Below are 18,536 nucleotides of genomic sequence, written 5' to 3' on the forward strand. Positions count from 1 at the left end.
CTAGGCATCAGTTTCAAGTTTACAGCCACTTAATCATGGAAGTAAATTAGCAATATTGGGAATTTAGGAAGAAATTCTTTACTGTGAAGGCTGATGAGGCACTGGAACAGGGTGCCCAGAAAAGTCGTGGATGTCCCACCCCTGGAAGTGTTCAAGGATAGACTGGATGGCTCCCTGAGCAACCTGGTCTAGTGGAAGGTGTCCCTCTCCATGACAGGGGAGTTGAAACAAGATGATCTTTAAGGTACCTTCCAACTCAAACCATTCTATTATTTTACTAGTCTATATTCATATTTATTTTATTGACAACATTTTATATGTTACTTGCTCTAATTACAACCACTGTAAACAGTATGCTAATTTAAAGAAGAAATAGGTTTAAGAGCTCTATATTCCAGTTCACATTTCCAAGTTCTGAAAGACACAGAACCACAAACAGATGAGTATTTCAACAAGTTCTATTTACTGAGCTCTCTTTCTAACTCTAAAAACAGTAGCATCTTCTGATCATCAAAAGAATGATCATTGCTCACATGTCACAACCACTTAACTCTGACAAACACTGGAATGAAGTCAGTCTTTCAAGAGGACCAGATCACAATCAAACTAACCAGTGCAAAAGAGAAATTAACAACCAGCCAAAGACTGTGGCTAAATATACTAGTCTTGCATATTTGCTTCTATCCTTCTACTAAGCACATTCTAGAAAAACACTCTTCAAAAAATTAACATGCTATGATTCCAAAATAATTGAAAAGATAATGGAGGATATAGGTAACTGTGAAAAAAATTATCTTTAACAACTATATCTTTGCTCACCACTTGTATCCCCTTCTCGCCTAGACCTTGGCACACCACGAGAGACAGCATTTGAAAAGCCTTTTGAGGTAGTGCTTTGTAAAGAAGGCTGGCTCGCAGTTAAAGTCCATGCAAGACGTGATCCTAGCTGCTGACGGAGGCAATCTCCAACGCCCGGAGCTTGATAGGATTGTCTACAAGGATAAAAGGAATAAATGTCTTTAAAAACTCTGATTCTATACCCACTACATGGTGTGAAGTGATGCAGATTTTGAGAAATGCCCCAAGTTTTCTGTGGATGGTTCATTTGGGGTGGGGGGAAGGGGTGGTTTAACACAAAGGAACGTTAAAAAAGGGTACAGAACATACAAGAAATTTATTTCTTCCTATAAGTCTACACTTTCAAAAAACCCCCCAACCTGTAGAAAAGTTTGACATACATGATTTCATATCAAAGATAAACTTTGATGAAACATAATTATGCTGAAATAGGTTAAAAGTAAAGGTACTATAACAATAATAAACACAGTCATAGTAGAAAAAACTAAACATTTAACTTTTGTTATTACCTGAAGCTGCAGTTACATGTCAAAGAACTAAAGGAAAATAGAGAAAGAGGAAAAAGTTCACTTTCCAGCCAGTCTACTCTTTCAGATAACTTGTATCAAGTGCCTGAAAATGTAATCAAGAAGGGAATATCCAGACAAGTTCCAATTTCCCTCCCAACTTGTCAGTTCTCCTCACAAAGGAAGTCTTAAATATGAAAAAATGTCACATTGGCCAAGTGCCAATCATCCAGAACCTCCCTGGTTGGCCAGGACTGATAAAATGACGGAGAGTGTCTTGGTGAGCTCTTCCACCAACTCCCTCATCACTCTAGGATAAATCCCATCAAGTCCCTCACACTTGTGAGCATCTAGGTTGGTCAGCAGGCCAGTAACTTCTGCCCCCCAGATTAGAGTGGGTCCATTCTGCTCCCTATCCACATCTACCATCTCAGGAAGCCACCCGTCCTGGGAATAACCAGTCTCAGTGTTGAAAACTGAGCTCTGTTGTGTTTAACATTAGTAACACCTCAGAGTACAACACTGAATTTTGGCTGTTCAGAAGAATGTACTCCAGAAAAAAAGAAAAATAGGTATAAAGAGAAGTTCCGGAGGAACAAAGCTCACAAAGATTTTATTTGGGTTGTTCAGCTCAGACTACAGGACTAAAGAGCACAGTGAAACTGCTATAAAATGGAACAGCATGAACAGGTCAGACCAAGAATATGCCAGTGTATTGGGTTGACCCTGAGTTGATGGACAGTCTTTAAGACCAATTACGCTTCTCACAATTTACATATTTAAACCGCACAGAAAGGCGGAACTTCCCCCTTTTGTCGGAGCTCGCCTGTTGGAAGGTGGGGGGGCTCCGAGCCTCCCGGCCCCGCCGGGCCGGGCCGGGGCCACTGCCCCTTCCCCCCTTTCCCAACGCTGCAGCACGGACCCTGGATCACTGCGGGGGGACTGTCCCAGAGCCGCAGGCAGCTAAAACCAGCCATGGACTGCTCACAGCTAAACCCATCCAGCGCGGCGGCTTCTGGGGACAGGGGGGTCCTTCTCCTCTCCATGCGGAGCCGGCGGAGCCAGCGGGAGCCGGCAGAGCCTCCTGTCTGCAGCCAGCACACTCCGTGCTGAACTGAAGAAGACACCATGCAGCCAGCAGCACAAAGGGAGCGAGGCTTTCCCCACCATAAAGCCTGAACAAGAGCACCCTTCAACATGGCGGCTTCAGAGTCAGAGAGAAAGAGAAGTGAGTCACGTGGGACGGAGCTGAGCATGGCGGCGGGAGAAAAGAGGGCGGTGCCGCGATTCTGGCGCGCAGCTTAAAAAACCTTCTTGCATGCCGTGGTAAGAAACTGTAATACCACAAACTGTTTGTCTCTTTAATCCATTTGAAGAACATGGGGGGATGGAGTATCTTCGTGTGCCTGTGAAGATTGTGAAGAGTGCCTATGCCAGGCTATAGAGAAGTAGTAAGAGGCTGTTAGAGACTTGTGGCGAAGAAAAGCCTTTGTGTGCAGGCCAAAATAACTTATCCTTAAAAAGATGAATAACCCCATGTGATGGCCCATGTTTTGCAGTGTGAAGGAACTGTGAGATTTTTCATGGGAGAGATGTTCTACACACAGCAGATTGTTTGTTTCCGGGGGGATCTGCTGTTAGTGGCAGTTTGGGAACCACGTGCAACTGAAGGAAAACCCTTTTTTCCTTAAGCATAAGAGAGAGACTTTTCAAGAACTGGAACACTGACTAACATCCCATGTTCTGTTATCCCTTGTGTGAGCTGGGTAAAAGGAGAGAAGTGCTGGAGGGAGGGGAGGATTTGCTTTAATTTTGTTTTGTTATTTTCTCTTTACTTTTAACTCTATTAGTAATAAAACTCTTTCATTGTACTGCAACTGTTTAAGGTTTGTGCCTGCTTTGCTTTTCTCCTAATTCTTATCTCACAGAAGGAAAATAAGTAAGTAATGAATATTTTGAACCAAAACCACTACAGCCATTAAGAGGGTATTCTGCTGATATTTTTAAACAAGCAGATATATGAAATAACCTCACTGACAGATCTTTCTATATTGTATCAGGATTATATAATGGCTGAGGCTAGAAGGGACCTCTGGAGATCACCTCCTACAACCCTTCTCATCAAAGCAGGATCAGCTAGGGAAGGTTACCTGGTGCATTGCTCAAGTCATGCTTTTAATATTTTCAAGCATAGAGACTACACAACCTCTCTGGGCAACCCATTTCAGTGTTTCACAGTATGTCCCCGCCCTCAAACATGCAGCCCATCTTAATGCAAGAAGGTTTTTTTCCTTTTGATTAACTGCGATTCACAAACTCACAAATTTTGCCAGTTACCTCCTTTTCTTTCTCTAACTCAAACCAGTCTGGTTCAGTCTTCTCTATGTCCCTCATCATACTATTACAGAGGTAAGATCCCAAGATTTTTCTTCTCCAGGATGAGCAACTCCAGGTCTCACTCAGCTTCCCCTCGTACATCAGATGCTCCAACCCCTTAAATGGTTTTGGGCTTCCTTCTCCAGACTCCTTCCAGCCCGCCTGTATCTTTTCTTTGTACTATAACTGGACCCAGCATTTCAGATATGTCCTCACCAGTACTGAGCAGTGAGAAGTTTTATTTGCCTCACCCGCCTGGTGATGTCCTTCATAAAACAACCCAGGAGGTTCTTAGCCTCCTTCACCACACATTGCACACTCATGTTCAACTTGGTGTCTACCAGGAATCCCAGGACATTTTCTGCAAAGCTGCTTTGCAATCAGTCAGCACCAGTACGTACTGGTGCATGGAGCTACTCCTCCCCAGGAACAGGACTTTGAACTTCAGCAGGCTCCTGTGAGCCTGTTTCTGGAGCCCACTGAGCTCCCTCTGAGAAACAAGTTAATGACCTCCTTTAACAACCACTCCTCCCAGCATTGTATCATCTGCAAAGCTGCCAAAGATTCACTCTGTGCCATCAGGTGGGAAGAAGGATACAGCTTCTGGTTACACCATTAGGGATTGGGCTCCAACTGGACTTTGTGCAACTGATCATAATCCTTTTGAGTCTAACAGGTTCAGTTCACCTCACTGTCAAGTTATCTAGTCCACATTTTACCAGGTCTGTCAATAAGGCTGTCACAGGTAGACAGCATCAAAAGTCTTAGTAAGGTTGAAATAAACAACAATTATTGCTTTCCTCTTGTTCACCAAGTCAGTCATCTCATCACAGAGGGCCATAAGATTGGTCAAGAATGTCTTTTTTTTTTGTTTTCTTAAGTCTGGGCTGACTACTCCTACTCCTCCTCCTTCTTGTCCATCACATGTCTGGACATGCTTTCCAGAGCAACAAAGACCTTCCCAAGGGTCTTTACCAGCACAAAGGCAAAGCAAGCACCAAGTACCTCAGCTTTTTCCACATCTGTCACCACATTCCATGCCCCTTGAACAGGGGCCCATGTTTTCTCTAGCTTTCCCTTACTGCTTATGTAGCTGCAGAACTATCTGCTGTTTCCCTTCATGTCCCTTGACAGATTAAGCTCTAGGTCAGTTTAGAATTTCATTGCAGTCACTCTGACCCTGGATGCTCCTTGGCACCTGGCCCTGCTTCCATCTTTTGTAAACCTTTCTATATCTGAGTTTTGTCAGAAAAAACTTGTTCATCCATGCAGGCCTCCTGCCACTCTTAATTCCTCCTTGCCCATTTCTTTCTTAAGCTTGCAGGAGGTGATCCTTGAATATCAACCAGCTCTCTACTCCAACAGTTGAACCAGATGATCATTGTAGGTCCCTTCAAACAGAACTATCCTATTCTGTTCTCTCCTTAATCCCTCTTTCCTCCAAGGCAGCTTCTCAGGGGATCTTTCCAAGAAGATCCCAGAAGAGCCCCAAGTCTCCTACCCTGAAGTCCAGGGATGGAATACTGCTTTTTACTGTGCTTCCACTTCCACAATCCTGAGCTACATCATCTTATCACTACTGTAGTATTTGTATTATAAAATCCAGTTCTGTCAGCACTAATTACTTCTATAATATGAATTTAGTAACTCATGCCAAATACATTTTCAGAAAGGACCAAAGCTTTTTTTTGAGTTGAAGATATATTTTTTTAGTAGAGTGTATCTTGTGATTTTGTGTTTGTTTCACAACTCTTGGGGGTGGGAAGGAAAATGAAAAGACAAGAAGATAGTGATTAAAAATGAACACATTTGGGCAGCCATTTATGGCTTCATATGGTCATATGCCAGCAGCTGATACTCTGAACTGTTCAGCTCAGGAACTCTGTTTCTCTGCACCTAAAGCAGAATTTCCAGTGGCATGCAAAAGCAGAGAGTGGAGGAGAAAAAAAAAAAAAAGAAAAAAGGCGAGTCTTCTCCAAACCTATCAGTAAGGTAAAGTTTACCCTGGAATGAGTGATTGTGGAGTTGGTGTTGGCCCATTTAGGGCATACAGGCTGATGCTGCTGATCCCACTGCTCCCCATGCTGCAGGAACTCTGGGCAGACTGAGCACTGCGGTCTTGGTAATTCAGTGGAAGGGTCTGAGGCCTGGCATAGTAATAAGGGGTTGAGTGAGCATCCCGTGGCAATGCTTGAGCAAAAAGCGTGGCATAACTTGACACCTGAAAAGATAAGGATTTGAAGAGAGGAATAATTTAAAAAAAAGATGTGGGAATTGCTTTAAGTCACATCTTCAGTTAACAGGCGTGTAATATCAAGAACACAAGAAATACCTGAACATCACGTATATGCAAAGAAAACTTTGCTGATGCAATTATGATGGAAAAAAGTGCCTTACAGTGAGCAACAGTACTTTTAGCAATACAACTTCTTTTTGCCTGCAAATTGTCATTAGCAATAGCTGCAAAAAGCACTTTGGTGCTAGCTGAGCTGCAACTGCATTGTGCTTTCCCTAACTCCATTTAAAACTCATTATCACATGAGCAGACATCACACCCTCAAGCAGAAGGCAAACATAAAAAACACCCATCTAATACAGTCACAACTTCAGCTACACGTGTTGGACAGCTCATATTTTTACATTTACATAGTGTAAGAAAACTACACCAAATATTACAGATACTTAAGTGTTTTCTTCCTTTCAGTCTCACACACAGATACCATGAAAACAACCTGAGATATTGGTTAAGTCTGGATAATGATTCTTGAAGACATCGAAAATAAGTGACACACATTTACTATCTCTCAGAAGCAACAAAAGTCTCCTCACCTACCTTGTTAGACTGTTTACGTGGATCTTCACTAAGGCTAAGCAGGAGGTAGAGTATTGACCATTTGTTTTTCAAAATGCCCTTCAAAAAAAGATGAAGACAAACATAAATAAGCTTAACTCTTGATAATAACAGGATTCTTTTTAATTATCCAACTTCCTAATATATATGCATATAAATAAACTTTCCAAATAAATGAGACTAACTCAGAACCACATTCTTGAATAAACTGGGAATGTGCAGTGCAGCCTCTGTATTGTTAATTTTATGAATCTTTTCCACTGTGTTCAAATCATGAATTCTCACCTCCTCTGAGATCAGCAAGCAGGCTCAATTTAAAATTCATAGCTACTAAGAATGAGGTTTATACAGAGCTGAACTGTTACCAGCATTCCCACACACTCTCACCACTTAAAACATCTCATTTGCAGCCATTAATTTAACCCAAACATGAAGAAGGAAAACTCTTGGTGAAGTTTTTAGCAAGGAATTGTCTTTTCTCCTTTTTCCCCTCCACTCTCCTTTACAGAGGCCTCAAAAGTGAGGGTTTAAATTTCTATTACTTTAAATGCCATTTAACAGAGCTACCAAAATTTTCACAGCGTAAGATAGAGACACTGTCAATATGAAACTTGAGAAATACACAATACAGTCTTTAGCAGACACATACAGACTGTTAGAATAAGACTGTCAGCAGTTTTAGATCTCAGCAGAAAGCTTCAGCTAAAGCCCAAGCTACAAACAGAATACTTCAAAGTGAAGGCAAGTACTAAAACTATTTATTTTAAATATGCATGTTCCTAGATATGTTACTCCATAGTTCTGTGACACTAACACTTGTACCTGAATTTACCAGGGGCATAGAACCATATGATGGACATTAAGTTGAGTCAAAGAAACTCATACAAATTCTCTCACAATATTGATCAGGCTATGATCTGCAATACTAAGCAATGTTGAATATAAAGCAAACTTGAGTCATATCAAGATTCAACACAGACTCCATCCTGTATGAAGCGACATAATTCAATGCTATCAGTCTTGCAAAAAGCACTTTCAAGGTCACTTTGAAATTTTTTTTAAACATTTTCATTTTTTCAATTTTCTGATTTTCCTACCTCCTGCAAATTAGGCATTTAGTGCCTATGTATTACATGGTCTAAGAATTTTGAACATGAAGCATTCCTTTCTTCATGACAGAGCCCACTAATCAAACCTACTTTGTTATAGAAGAGTAAAAGGGGACATTCTATATTATTACGTAGGCACAAGTTGATTATCTTCGGCTTTGATCTCAAAAACAAGCAAAAAGTAGCGGTATCGCATCTGTTGCAGGTAACTAATACAGCAACTAATTAACAAGCGGTAAAGAAGGAGCAGCAACATTACTGGTTCTTCTACTGGCCAGGATAGAATAAATCCAAGTGCTCCAAGAAGTGCAGTTTACTCAACTGGCAGGCTGCCATAAAAATAAGCACTGACCTCCTTTTCTGTTTGGAGTAATAGATGAAACAAAGTTAAAACATATTCACACATGCTTTTTTTTCTCCTAACTGCTTTCAAGAGAATTGTTGGAAGCAGAAAATCTCGTTGATTCAGAAAACGTGTATCCCTTTATGCCCTTCCCTATGCTTGCAGGAAAAAAAAAATGATTGCACAGCTTTAGTAATAAACCTAACAGCAAATTGAACAATAATTGTAGTGTGAATTTTAAAGAAGTCATGATACCATTTCACAGACACAAGACGCTAGCAGAGGGGGAAAAAAAGGGTTAAAGGAACCTTCAATGTTTGAGGAGGCAGTAAAATACCAGGAGATAGCCTGCATTACATTCAGAAGAATAACCAAACATGTAACACAGGCAAGGCATTTTGTTCCAAAGATTAGTCATCATGCTCTGCAGCACTTTGCTTGCCAAATGGCAGTGCAGTACATAAGCTACAGAAACATGTTACAGAAAGTCTGTATTAAGAATCATCTGCAAATGAGTGCTCTGCTGTACAAACCAGTGCAAATAATACACAAACACACAGGATACCGAAACCAGGAAGACTTACTCAGTAACTTGATCTCCAAACACTAACAAAGTAACGGGTAAGTCAAGTATGGAAGAGGGCAGCAGGAGAACCAATTTCTGAATAGCGATACTCTCCACAGAGTACCTTTTTTATAATCTTAATCTTGGCATTATCGTGTTAAACTCAGGTTTTCTACATGCTAACATCTTTTTTTCAGAATACTGGCATGCCGTATTCTTTGATTAACACTGGTGTTAGAGCCACCCAAGTCAGCAAACCCTTAACCTTCAACATTAAAGACTTGGAGCACTTAAAAATTCAGATGCATGAGAATACTAGACTAGTAAAATCAATATCCTGCAAGACATTTCTGTAAAATAAATGATGAGAAAATTCATCAGTTTTATATATTAAATGAACACTTGACTTTTACAGAATTCCTTTCTTCATATGAAGTACCCCTTCATATAACTGGAATCAAATACTAAAAATATAGGGTTGAAAGGCATCTCTAAACACTGTCTGGTCCAATCCCCGTTTAAAGCATGGTCATCTACAGCAGGTTGCCCATGACTGTGTCCAGTCAGGTTTTGACTGTCTCCAAGGATGGAGACTCCACAACTTTCCTAGGCAAGCTGTTCCAGTACTTGACCATCTTCCCAGAAAAAATATTGTTTATGACCTAAGCACTCTCCAAAACAACTCTAACATCAGAAGGATGCTTATGACTGCTTTCAGTTTCTTTACTCTTTACACACTTATTAAACTACCTGTGAACCGAGTTTTCTGTAGAGTTCTGAAAACAAAGCAGCATCTGCTTCCCTTCTTTGTCGTACAACTATTAAAAAAACAAAGAAACGTAGATTAAAAGTTTGAAAGAAGAGTAACAGTCACATCTTAACAGATACTTGTGATAAATTATAAAAGGCAGCCAAGAAAGCATAATGATGCTGGACTGTTCCATTGTATTTACTTAAACACTTTGCCTGTTCTTATCTTATCTGCATTCCAGCCCTGAGAACTCTTGCAATGGAAGTGATTCAATGTAAGTACTGGCTTGTCTTAGCTCAATCAAAATATGCATTTTCTAATTAAGTGTCCTTTTAAACTCTAGGCTGCCATTCAGTAGGTTTAGGGACCTAAGGGACTGAAGACACAACTGAAATCAGATATGCATTAAAAAAAGTTAAAAAAACTACATGTGATTGCTCCAAAACTAGAGTGCAATTGTTTCTATTTTAGGCAATAAAATGAAGGAAAAAAAGTAGTAATGCCATTTGCTGCAAGTTAGGCAGAACTCCAGGGTCACACAACTTTTATGTATTACAAAAAATAATAGTCTCAAATCGATGCCAGTTACAGAAGTTTCTTCTCAGAGGAGACACCTCTTCCAAGTATGATTTCTTTAAAAAGCTGTATTACATCAGAAAGGGCCATGTTAAAAGAAAACCAAGGTGATAAAAACATCTGAAGAAGCTTCAGTGATAAGAAAAATAGCTATTAAATGTTAGAAATGTTAATTAACATCAAATGTCACTGGTAAGTACACTTTGACAACTAAGTCACTTCCTGCGTGGTATCTCCAAAATAAATGTAAAGTTAGAAGGATATATATCCAGTCACTTGTTACATGACCACTAGCATAAGCCTAAAAGCTGAAGCTGGGGAGAAGGAGGATGAGGGAGACAGTGCTCTTCAGAAAACTGACAACAGGTCCAAAGAATACATGCTGTGCTGGCTACAAGTAGCCAAAGCATGGCAAAAAGTATATATTGTAGATTCCAGTGTTTTGGAGCTGTAGATAGAGGAATTTTAATGGGCTTATGTGTCTATCAGCAAGTCATGGAAGCTCTGCATTAGCAGAAAAATACACATGAACCTTAAAACAGTTACAGTCACTGACGTCAATTATCCTAATTCAATCTCTCAATATTCAAAGCTCAAATATGAAGCTTTAATTTCATTTGCACAATTCCAGTAATTGTTTCTGGACATGCTACTGTGCAGCAGAACCTGCTGAAAGCAGTATTTGGCTTTTCAAGAATTCATCACATCCCCTCTGGATACACACAGTGCCACACTTGACTCAGAGCAGCACAGAGCACAATGGAATGGAACTGCAACATCCCTTACAAAGTCATGGTCTATGATTTTAGTTTTAAGAAGGTGGCTGCAGAAAACTCAGAGAACTGAAGGCAAGTAGTATCAGGTAAGTCACAAACTATTCCATCAGTTCCCAGGACACTCATTCAGCAAGTTTCACCAGGTGCTCATGAAGTTAATTGTGCCAAGGTGTAATATTCCTGAAGTGCACATCTCAAAAATATCAGTCTTTTAATCTTCTAAAAAAAACTATGAATTCATAAATTCCCAGTACTAAGGTGAAAGGAGTGCAGTTTTAATTTTAATTTGTCTTCATAGTGGCTAAGATACAAAGCAGCAAGGAAAGTCTAAGCTGAATATTCAGAAAAATCTGAGCTGTGAATACAATCACTCAGGAATATTCACTAGGAAATTAATGGAATTTACACCATGAGATATTCAGGAAGTAAGCATTAATAATATCTGTGAGGCAGAGTTATCCCCTTTTCAGAGAAATAATCAGGTTAACTTCGTAAGAACTTTGTATTTCTAAGAAAAGAAAAGGATACACTTACGTTCTTTCTTGATTTTCTCCGCTACAAGAAATTCATCACGCTCAACAGTGGGAGCAAAATTGCTTCCAATAACTCTCACTGCATACTGAAACTGTTGGGCTGCATCAGCTGAAAGAAAAAGAAAACTCAGTTAAGGAGAATGCTAAAGTTCTATTAAAACTAATTTAAAAAAAGTGAGACATGAGATTACAACTGCTATGTCTGAAAGCAGCATAAACGTACCTGGCTTAGATTTGATAATGCTGTGCTGTAATTCTTAAACACACTTCTAACCAGAGGGCAGTAAAGTCCAGTTTACCCAGTTTAGCACAGTATTAATGCGATATTTCAAACATACTCACCTGTACACACTCCACAAATAACTGCACCAAAATTTGTGAATAAGCCTTTCCTATTCTGTGCTGAAAGAGACACTTAGGTCTACCCAGTTATTAGAGAGCATTTGCACGCTTAGCTGGCTCTGCCCATCCTCACAGACAGAAATGCTGTGGGACTTGGCACACAGTCACACGGTTCAGTTCACACACCACACCAATAGTCACCTTCACCACCGACCTGTGGATCTTCACTCAGATATCCACAATAGTGGTTTTACCAGTTTGCATCTTGCTTTTAGGTTTGGTTTTGTTTCAAACAGTTTGCATGGTTTCATCCTTTGGTTCAAAGCCAGCTCAGAGATATCAGCATCACATCCCAATGCATAATGTGGACACTAACACAGAGGTCACAAGTCAGTGACCTCTTTCCACTGCATCTTCCTCATGCAATAATTCTATCTTTAATCTTGTTGTTGAAAAGCACTGTTTTAGTGCAAGTATCTTGCTTTCCGGGAAAACTAACAGTCTGGTAACACTAAGACAGGGCCAGGTCACTATCAATGCCTCTACAGCATAGTCATATTCCCATGTATTGACCTGAAAAATCAAACAATAAGCCTACAGACACGTCAAGTGCCCTTTTAAAGGGTCAGACACATTTTTATTCCTTATATAGAAACAACTGTAGTAACACAAGGAAAAAGGTACAGAAGAAATCCAAGTGTGTTTGTCCTGTATTTGAATCTTTTTACTTCAGGAAAAAAAAAACATCTAAGCAATTCTGCATATTGTCTGTTCTGTATATAACATTATGTGTGCAAATGCACCAGGTCCTCATGTGTTTTATTTAGCCAGTTGAGCAGTCAGCCTTCAGGGAAAATTGCCGAGTAATGCAGCAAAGGTTGGGCCAAGGAAAAACCATGGATGCTGGTCAAGACAAATACATACAAAAGGAACAGAAAAATGAAATAAGGTGAAGGACCACTAGAAGGAGAAATATTTTATGCATTTATAATGTCTTAAATTAACTAGTATTTACAATTGAAAAAAAAAAATCACCAGGGAGATACTAAGAGTCAATTATTAAATGCATTAAGATCATCAAAAAATTACAGAAAGAAGTTTGAAATTTGAAAATCACAACGCGCTAGATTGTCTTTGAATGCCCTACATTCTTTTTGAATGTGCATTTTATACTGTCTTGTACTATAAATATCACCCATTGGTCCTACTCTACCAGAATACAACTGTAGAACAGCAAGCATTAACCAATTCACACAAAGAAATACCTCACACAATCAGGAAAACAGTCTGCTCAGACAAAATCACTAACATTTAACAGTATTTGACAATACTGGCCTACAGAAGGAGCAAGAGTATTGTTCTATTGTCAGAGAAGAAAATGCCAATATCCAGACTACTGTAAGGTCACAAATCTCTATGACTTAAATGCCTCCTCTACTGTTAGACTAAGCAACCTTTCAATTGCAATATGTCTTGCAAATACAAATATAAAAATTTAACAGTGCAGCTACTTAGAAACCAGGTGTGAAGAGTTAAATATGAGGAAGTATTTCTGTGTAATTCTTAAGTTTAATGCACATCATAACAGAACTCAAGATTTCAAAAAATATTCTGCATGGTCAATTAAAGTCAAATACTGGCACTAAGTTATCCCAAACAACATATGCTCTGTTAATTCCTCAACTGTGTACTTGGCAGCAGATAGGAAAGGGGCAAGTTTTTCCTGTAATGGGGCAGTTTTAATGAAAATCTATTACCTTCTGTAATGACCTTCTATTTCAACAGCACCCATAGCAACACTAGTTAAAGCACTGAAACTTAGCATAATCCTTTCCATACTGCCCTAACAAAGCATCTGAGAAAGATCTCTAGTTGGAAGACTACAATTCCATCCAACAAGTCCTGCTTTTTAAACTTGTTACACTACTGACAACATGGAAAAAGTGATCTGCTCTTTATACATTGCTGATTTGTACCAGCAATTCAACAGTTCTGTAGCAAGACAGGTTTTCTATTTTATTTAATTCAGATTTTAATATTTTATTCATATCAAGTCCAGCTTCTCTTTTACAAAAAAAATTCCCTGCTGTGGGTGTTTCTTCAGCAGATTATTTCTCACGAATTCGTAAAATAACTTCAGTACCTAAAGTGATTAAACATAACTTAATACAGGTATGTGTCAATACAATAAAAATTCACATCACTTATAACTAATAGGCACATTTAATTGCTTCCCTCCTCAAAGAATCATCATTACGACAGCAGACGTACTTTAAATATACAGCCATCTATCTATTTGAACATCCTTCATCAGAAAATGATTACAGCATGGCTCTGTTACATAACGGGAAGCTCAATATATCTGATGCAGCTGTCTGAGAGCTGAAGGGGGGCAAACAACATTGATCATGGCTTGATTTCCAGAGGTCCGATCACAGCAGAGAATGCAGACAGCCAGCCACGTCTCCTCAGACTATATCCCTTAAGTAATACACACACAATTAACGATACTGATAAGCAGCCACACAGCTGAATAGAGAACTGGCACTTGTGAATCACAAGAAAAAAAATGAAAACTTAAAGACTGTCTCCTTTGAACAAAGCAACCCACCAATTCTTCAAAGATCTATACTCCACACAGCCATTCAAACTTTCCTACACACAATGCAGTATTAGAATTTGACTACTTCAAAAGGCAGATAACAGCACTTTAAAGCACATGAAAAAAAAAATATAGGAGCAATGCACAGAAAGATTCTGGTTATAAAGACAGCAAGGAGAAATAGGACCAAAGATAATATTTAAAGTAAAAGATCGGGAGACAAAGCGATAATTAGCCAATACAACTGCAAGAGGACAGTACTTCAGAGGACATACTGAAATTCAGAAAGACTTTTGCCATAAAGAAGCTTCTAACATTGCCTATAATTTTAAGGAAGAGAACTGAAATTCAGTTTATATTCTTACACATTTCTTTAAACAAGGTTGGTTACAGATCAATTAAGTTTCCAAAAGGGGGCAGGGGAAGTCCTGAAAAACCTAAGTAGTAGGTTTTCCAAATATTAATGTATCATTGTGAGAAACCTTGTTTCCTGGAAAGAAGACATTTAGTTATTTAAATATGTCTATAAACAATTTCTAAACTACAGGACTATGCTAAAGAAAGTGTAGCTAAACCAAACAGTAATCACTTTCTTGAAAGACTTCAAAGATTAGCAAACTCTCCAGTCAGCTGTCCATCATCCCAGACAACTATTTTCCTTAAACACAATACAAAATTATCGTAAAACAATTACGCTCTAAACTGCATTCAGTGCTGTAGGAGTGCCACTGACCAGGTAAAAATTATTGCTGCAAACTACTCAGATACAGATGCTGCCAAAAACACCTGCTGAAGAAAAAAAACCCCAAGCAACTAACTTCTTTCCTGTAAGAAAGTGTTTACAAAATGCCTAATGTGCTATTGTTGCAAAACTAAGCTGGGAAGAAAAGCTGTAAAACTTTCCACCTTCTCACATATACCATGAGTACATATTATGTTTGTCAAGACAGTAATGCTGCTGTACATCCTCTGTTTTACCCATATCAATGTTCTACATTACTATGAAGCATTACCTGGGGGAAAAGCAATTGCATTAACATGGCATACAGTGATAAACTGGAAGACTAGCCTCAAATGCCCTTAGCGTTACTATTTTGCTCTTGATGAGAATCTATGCGCACTGTGAGCTTGTTCCTGTAGAAAACGCTGGGTTTGAATTGTGCAATTTTAGGACCAGCCTGGTTATGACATGCAAGGTGCTGCACTGGGTTGAGGCAATCCCAGACAACTGCAGACCAGCAGAACCCACTGAGAGCAGCCTGCAGAGAAGGACTTGGGAGTTCTCATGGATGAAGAGCAGGACATGATGCAGCAATGTGTACTCACAGACCAGAAGGCCCAAATACATCTTGGGCTGCATCAAAAGAGGAGTGGCCAGGAGGTCAAGGGAGGTGGTTCTCTCCTTCACTGTGACCTTGTGAGACCCCACCTGCACTGCTGCATCCAGCTCTGGGGTCCCCAGCACCAGAAAGATGTGGACCTGCTAAGAGCAGGTCCACAGGAGGCCACAAAGATGGTCAAAGGGCTGGAGCACCTCTCCTGAGAAGCCAGGCTGAAAGAGCTGGGGTTGTCCAACCTGGAGAAGAGAAGGCTCTGTGCAGAGACCTTATTGTGGCCTTTCAGTACTTAAATGTTATAAAAAACGGTTATAAAAAAAGAGGGAGAGCAACTTTTTACATAGGCAGATAGTAATAGGACAAGGGGGAATGATTTTAAAATAAAAGACGTTTAGACAACATGCTGGGAAGAAATTCTTTACGGTGAGGATGGTGAGATACTACAACACATTGCCAAGAGAAGTTGTGGATGTCCTATCCTGGAAGTGTTCAAGGCCAGGCTGGATGGGTTTTGAGCAACCTGGTATAGTGGAAGGGGTCCCATCCCATGGCAGCAGGGTTGGAACTAGATGATCTTTAGGGTACCTTCCAAGCGAAGCCTTTCTATGATTCTATGAAGTATACCTGAAAAAAAATTAATTTTACATCAGTCTTCTGATTTAGTCAACTACCTTAAACTTCTCTTCTGCTGATGCAACTTTTTAGTTGAAGCATTTTAAAATTATTGTTAATTGTTTTTCTAGTCTCCAGACTCCTTTCCTACAAGGAAATTAAACCAACATAAGCACAAAATAAAGCCCAAGCCACACACACTCCCATACCTTTCCTTACTTGGAAGTTGTCCACAAACTTTGAAGCACAGCACAGGAAACATAACTATTCTTTAATTCTGTTAGTATGGCTGGCTCTTGTTGCACTGTTAGTAAACAGATTTATTCGAGGACTGTCCCACTGGACTACCAGCAACTCTGTGTCACTATCTTTTCAGAACTTTCCCTCACTGTGAATTTTTGCCTCTTTTGTCAACTCACATCTGCTCTGTTATTAGCAGAGGTAAAACTCCCTCCATATCACCTTTTGAATGAACTCTATGCTTTTCCCGCGACATGAATCTTTAACATCTACTCCAATAATTCAGAGTTTAAAAAAGCAAAATCAAACAGCAATAACAAAACTGCCACTGACTCTGGAGATTAAATTGAGGCCATAGTGTGGACTTCAGGTAGCAAACTACTCCCCAAAGACTGAAATACTAACTTTACTTTCTAGAGTATGCATACCTCCAATAGTACTTTGGCACACAAAAACCTTTTTAGGATTCAAACTCAAATAGATTTAGCTTGAATATTTACAGCAATACCATTTGTTTCCATTGGAGGCACTAAGAGTTCTTAGAGTTTTAAGATTACCAGGAGGTTTGTGAAAGACAGCTAAGAACAAGAAATTCTTAGTCAGAAGGACTAAAATCACTGTCCAAAGAGAGGCACGCAACCCTGTATAAGTGCTGGAGTCCACAAACATAGGGGGGGGAAAAATAAAAATTATAGAAATTACTGCAAGCTCCCTGCATGATCAAGCGCAAGTATAAAAGTGAGGTGGATAGCCTGGAAAAACACAGAAGACTGGTAATACAAAGCCAGCACAGTAATTCTTAGACAGTATAAGAACATGTGGAAGAGAGAGGTCAGCAACAGCTCCAACTGCAGAGGCAGAGACCCCAAACTAACCACAGTGGCTGAATGCAGACATACAGCACCATGGAAAGCTTTAAGCCCCTCCTTGACGACTGGCTAGAGCACAGTAAAACAGAGAGCTTTCAAACCTTAGTTCTAGAAAAAAAAAGAAGTTTAGGCAGATAATTTAAAAACAAACAAACAAACAACTAAACAGAATTCTTCCACGTAACTCAGTGGATTTCTCAGAGCTGTTTGCAAGAAATTAAAAAATCCCAGTAACTGGGCCTATGCAGCTGACTGGTTCTGGAAACAAAGCAAGCCATCTACTCAGGGGATGATCCCAAAAGGGGGAAGAGAGAGAAGATGGCTCCACCACTGAGAGCCCTGAAGTCATGTTCCATCAAACCACAAATTAACTTCAACATAAATCTTTAACAAGCAGAGAAGGTGGAAGCCTTCTAAGGCCATCGTGGACAGAAGCAAAAAAATCCTTGATGAGGGCTTATGGAAGACTTCAGGCAGGGGATTGTACAATGCAGACTTGGAAGGAGAGTAATCCCACCTTAGCCTTAAGTGCACAATTATCATACAGACATTATATAAAAAGAACCCTTCAGCTCCTCCTGAAGCCATAGCTTCCTCACAAACATAACACATAAGTGCTGAGAAGGAACAAAGGGAGAACAAAAATTCTCAAGCAGAAACTCAGGGAATGCACAGGCAGGAACAACCAGTAAATCATCGAACCTCAATTCCTTTACTATTTACCCATTAAATTTCACCCAATTACAGCAGCACTTTGTACTTTGCATTCACAGCAGGTTTAAGATGGATGTTTTCAGCTTCTTGTTTTGAATTGTTAGTAGAAACTTCTCTACTAAATTTAAAGATCTCTTAAGTGTCTAAGGTTTTTGCCCCTCAACTCTGTGAAAGTAATTGAACATCATCAATTACTTTCCAAAGACTACACTGATAATACTTGTAAAGTTTGCTTCAAAAAAGAGAATGCATATATACAAAGAGCCTAACTTCACAGTACACAAGTAGCAGAGGAGCTGCACGCAGACTACTAACCACACACTAATACCTTATGTCAGACTTACCCTGTGCTGAAAGGAACAAGAATTACAAGCCTGAAAAACAGCAAGATGCTAAATAACTTGTCCAGTGGGTTCCTTACCACCTATGGATACATGCATCTTCCTCTACACAGAGGACGCTAGTGCTAACAAAATTCCTTTATTGTCTTTATGTATTCCTTGGACATAGATATTAGGAGGTGGGGGGAAAAAACCAGCACACATTTCATGGCTGAGACTTTCACAGAATTTTTGA

The 18,536-nt window shown here is 39.6% G+C and overlaps 1 protein-coding gene across 2 annotated transcripts in view; it reads right to left on the reverse strand.

Moving 5' to 3' along the window:
* The window catches only part of TUBGCP3 (tubulin gamma complex associated protein 3), a 49,524-nt gene that overhangs the window by 27,519 nt on the left and 3,469 nt on the right, over window positions 1-18,536 (reverse strand). For both annotated transcript variants that reach the window (XM_042038765.1, XM_042038775.1), the window contains exons 2-6: window positions 11,246-11,353; window positions 9,359-9,426; window positions 6,574-6,651; window positions 5,744-5,961; window positions 820-992 (exon numbers count right to left, since the gene is read on the reverse strand). In XM_042038765.1, the coding sequence (XP_041894699.1) occupies window positions 820-992; window positions 5,744-5,961; window positions 6,574-6,651; window positions 9,359-9,426; window positions 11,246-11,353 (645 nt within the window). The remainder of the gene's footprint in view (window positions 1-819; window positions 993-5,743; window positions 5,962-6,573; window positions 6,652-9,358; window positions 9,427-11,245; window positions 11,354-18,536) is intronic.

Source organism: Corvus kubaryi, unplaced genomic scaffold (genome assembly GCF_017639235.1).
Source record: "Corvus kubaryi isolate FWS band 111438036 unplaced genomic scaffold, C.kubaryi_AGA036_p1.0 133, whole genome shotgun sequence".
NCBI classification, from domain to species: domain Eukaryota; kingdom Metazoa; phylum Chordata; class Aves; order Passeriformes; family Corvidae; genus Corvus; species Corvus kubaryi.